Below are 3,657 nucleotides of genomic sequence, written 5' to 3'. Positions count from 1 at the left end.
AAGTTTTTCTGCACTAACTGAAAAAGAGAAGAAATTGTTAATATGGTAAGTTCGGTAACTGCTCAAAATTATCAACTAATTATTGCTAAAGTGCAATAATCAGTTATTCTGCCGATTAACTAGCAATGCGAAGATTAAATACTAAGATGGTCTATTAAAATGCCGAAAATCTTTTTTTTTTCGCAAATTATGTAGGTAATCCAGGGTGCATAGCGTTTTTAAAAAGTGCTTAAAGGTGCTTATTTTCGTTATTTAAAAAGACCGTAAATGTGCTTTTTTCATTGGGTGTTTTTAAAAAGTGCTCAATTTTCCTTTTTCCAAAATGAGATTTTTTTCTTTACCCTGTCAATTTTCGCCACTTATTATGCAAAAGCGTGATTTTCTCAATGTTCTATTCTACGTGATTTAAAAATTGGGATTCGCATTCAAGCGATTTAAAAATTATGCATCGTGATTCGTACTTACGCGATCTAAAAGTTACGCATCGTGATTTGTATTTTCACATTTTTGAAATCCAATATCGAGTTTTATAATATCAATATCGAGTATTCACGTGATTTAAAAGCAAACTATCGGGATTCATATTCTCCCAATTTAAAATCAAACATTGCAATACTTATTCACACGATTTTTAAAATCATGCATATGATTCATATTTATGTGATTCAACTCATATTTATGTGAATCTACATAACACCTATCTGACATTCGTTTATCTGTACATTACCCACTAGACTCTCATTAAGGAGAAAATAAGATATTTTCTGGAACAAAACGTTCCTGCGTGCATAAATTAATATAAAAATGTTATTTATTTCTAATATCTCAAGAACCAAGTTAATAACAATAAACACATTAGGTAATAGAATCAATTAATCAAAAAATTACAAAGAAATCAGACGGTTCAAAATATTACTGCAACTATGGAAGTAAACATCTTCATTTTTCGCTCCAGAAAAATTTGTTTTACCTAACTTTGTTTTACTAAACAGTAGGGAGAAAAAGTTNAAAAAAAATTTTTCCATCGAATTTTTTTCTGGAATGAGGCTACTCTGTAAATGTATTAGCAGTAAAAGAAGGACTATCTACTCATAGCATTTGATTTCCGATTAAATTGTAATTACTGAGTAAAAGGTATTTATAATTTCATTATTATAGATTTTAAATAATTTTTAAATGACAGAAAATATGCCAATTTTGTCATGATAGGTTCTTCATGTGGTATTGTGAATAATGAAGTGCAGATGTCGGAGATGGAAGAGAAAACAATAACGTGTCGGGTGTGATACTTACTGGGTGAAATTTCAGTGTCACTGTGCCGCAAGTCACTTGGAGATGATCCAGATTCTTTGATGATGGACATTTGGCGATCAGATCTTGGCGTGATATTGTGGTCCTAAGGAATATGAATTATTACTCAAATGCATAGTAATTAATACAGTAATTTTGAAAAAAGAAATATATATCTGGTTCAACTTACTGTTTGATTTATAGATGGTGTACTTAATGATTTATCTGAAAAAGAAAAAAATATATACGTTAATGTGTACAAGGATCCGTAACAAATTGTAAAGACCGTCAAATATTTCGAGAACTATGCATCAAATCAAAACTCTGAAAGCACATGTGTGAGATATTTTTCTTTTTTCAATAGTGTTTTGTTAGATTTTGATAAATTTTTTCCTCATCTGAATATTAATTCGAGACTTCTATGACTGCGCTTCCCAGTTTTTTTCCCCGCTATCGAACCCTAAATGATCGAAATTTTGGCGGAACCCCGGCGATATAAAAAAATAAAAAATTTTATTAGCCATTTTCAATATAATAACCAAAAATAGAATTAAAATATTATTTTTAAAAATATTTAATGTGAAAAAGTGTTATAATTATTATGAAAATATTTAACGAACGTGAAAAAGACTACTAATTACGATGAAAATATTTAATATGGAAGAGACTAGTAATTTTTTTTAAAATATTTAATATGAAAAAGACCACTGATTACGTTGAAAATATTTAATATGGAAAAGACTAGTAATTATTTTGAAACTATTTAATCTGAAAAAAAATTACTAAGTATGTTGAAAATATGTAATATGAAAAAGACTACTGATTACGTTAAAAATATTAAAAGACTAGTCATTATTTTGAAAATATTTAATATGAAAAAGAAAAAAAAAACAATTTTGCTGAAAATATTTAACAGGAAAAAGACTACTGATTACGTTTAAAATAGCAATCTTTGAACAGCCGACTCAATTTTGAGTTTACCACTACCAATATTCAACTCCGTAGCTTTGCAATTTTGAATCATTCTAGAAAACAGGAGGACTCCTGAGAACGTAACTAGATCGTAAACTAGACCGAATCTAGGCTTAATCGTAAACTAGACCGAAAACGTTGTAAACGGAGTATGTTTGATCCTAAGTCCTGTTCTCAAAAACATTTCTATCTTTTTTTGGAAGAGAAAGCACTTTTAGTTCATTTACGCTGAATCAGGTGCTAATATTACACTTGCGAGATTGATGTAGAGTGATTCATCAATGCACAGTTTTAGTAGAGTTGCATAGACTGAGTGATACTTACTTCTGCTGGTACCAAGGCGCGGGGAAGGCTTGTAGTCGTGCAGATTTCCGTCCGAGTGTGCTCTGAAGATGGGAATACTGGACCTACGGACTCCTCCTCTCTTCCCGTCCGCAGTCTGCCTGAGGATAAAGATAACAACTCTCTATAGTCACTGGAACAACACTTTTTTTTTCATTTAAAAATTACACAAATGTAAATCTTAAGCAAAGACTTTTCATCTTGAATTACTGGTATCAATAATAAATCAGCAAGAGTAAAGCGGGGGGAAATAAAAATATACATTTAATTTAGTTCTGATCAAGAAACAAGAAAATTTATTCTGACCTAGTCTTGAAATCAGTTACCATGATAATCAATAGATGGCGCTACTTATTTAAAAACATTCCACAATTTACAAAATAACTACTATTTACAGCAGCAATGGTGATATGAAATAAAAATGACAGACGTTAGTGAAAGAGCAGTTGTGGCTCACGGGATAGAGCGTTCACCTTCCAATGGGGGGTACCTAGTTCGAATCCCAGCGATGGCTGTTCGATACTAATTCAGCACCATGCTTGCACTGACAAAAGTGCTACCGTAAAATATCAGTGGTAGACGGATTATGGGCTGGAACCCCCGTTGCCGTTAGGCTAACCGTGGGAGGTTTTCCTTTCCATGTAACGTAAATGCGGGTTAGTTCCCTCAAAAAGTCCACCACGAAGGCAAATTTCTCCCAATATTTGATCCAGGAGTTCCCTTGTCTTCTGGATTGGGTACAAAATTACAAGGTTATGAAGTTGAACATTAGTGCTGCCGTGCAATTGAAAAAAAAAACGCAAGTGCTTGATTGATTCTGTGAAAAGTGACTTGACAACTTTTATCCTTCTATTGCTCATGCTATGAACGCTAAAATAGAATTTCAAAAATCTGATAAAACAAAACAAAAAATTATAACGTTGATTTTTCAATTACACGGCAAAGTACTCGTAAACCCGAAATTCGGTTGGCTGTTCAACTACGATTATAAGATGTAAGACGCTATAGAAAATATTTCAGTTGAAATGGTCGGAAAGACAGCAGATTTTTTTC

At 31.9% G+C, this 3,657-nt stretch overlaps 1 protein-coding gene across 1 annotated transcript; it reads right to left on the bottom strand.

Moving 5' to 3' along the window:
* Positions 1-1,192: 1,192 nt before the first annotated feature.
* Positions 1,193-2,705, bottom strand: LOC107455536 (uncharacterized; the record flags this gene model as incomplete). The annotated part of the gene is given in 3 exon segments (XM_043057714.1): positions 1,193-1,396; positions 1,481-1,515; positions 2,587-2,705. Coding segments are annotated over 3 exon segments (358 nt in total), but the record flags the coding sequence as incomplete, so codon positions are not given.
* Between the last annotated feature and the right edge of the window lie 952 nt (positions 2,706-3,657).

The sequence above is a fragment of the Parasteatoda tepidariorum genome, unplaced genomic scaffold (genome assembly GCF_043381705.1).
Source record: "Parasteatoda tepidariorum isolate YZ-2023 unplaced genomic scaffold, CAS_Ptep_4.0 HiC_scaffold_6845, whole genome shotgun sequence".
Taxonomy (NCBI): Eukaryota; Metazoa; Arthropoda; class Arachnida; order Araneae; family Theridiidae; genus Parasteatoda; species Parasteatoda tepidariorum.
The sequence above is the reverse complement of the archived record's forward strand: the minus strand, read 5'-3'. Positions and strand labels throughout refer to the sequence as shown.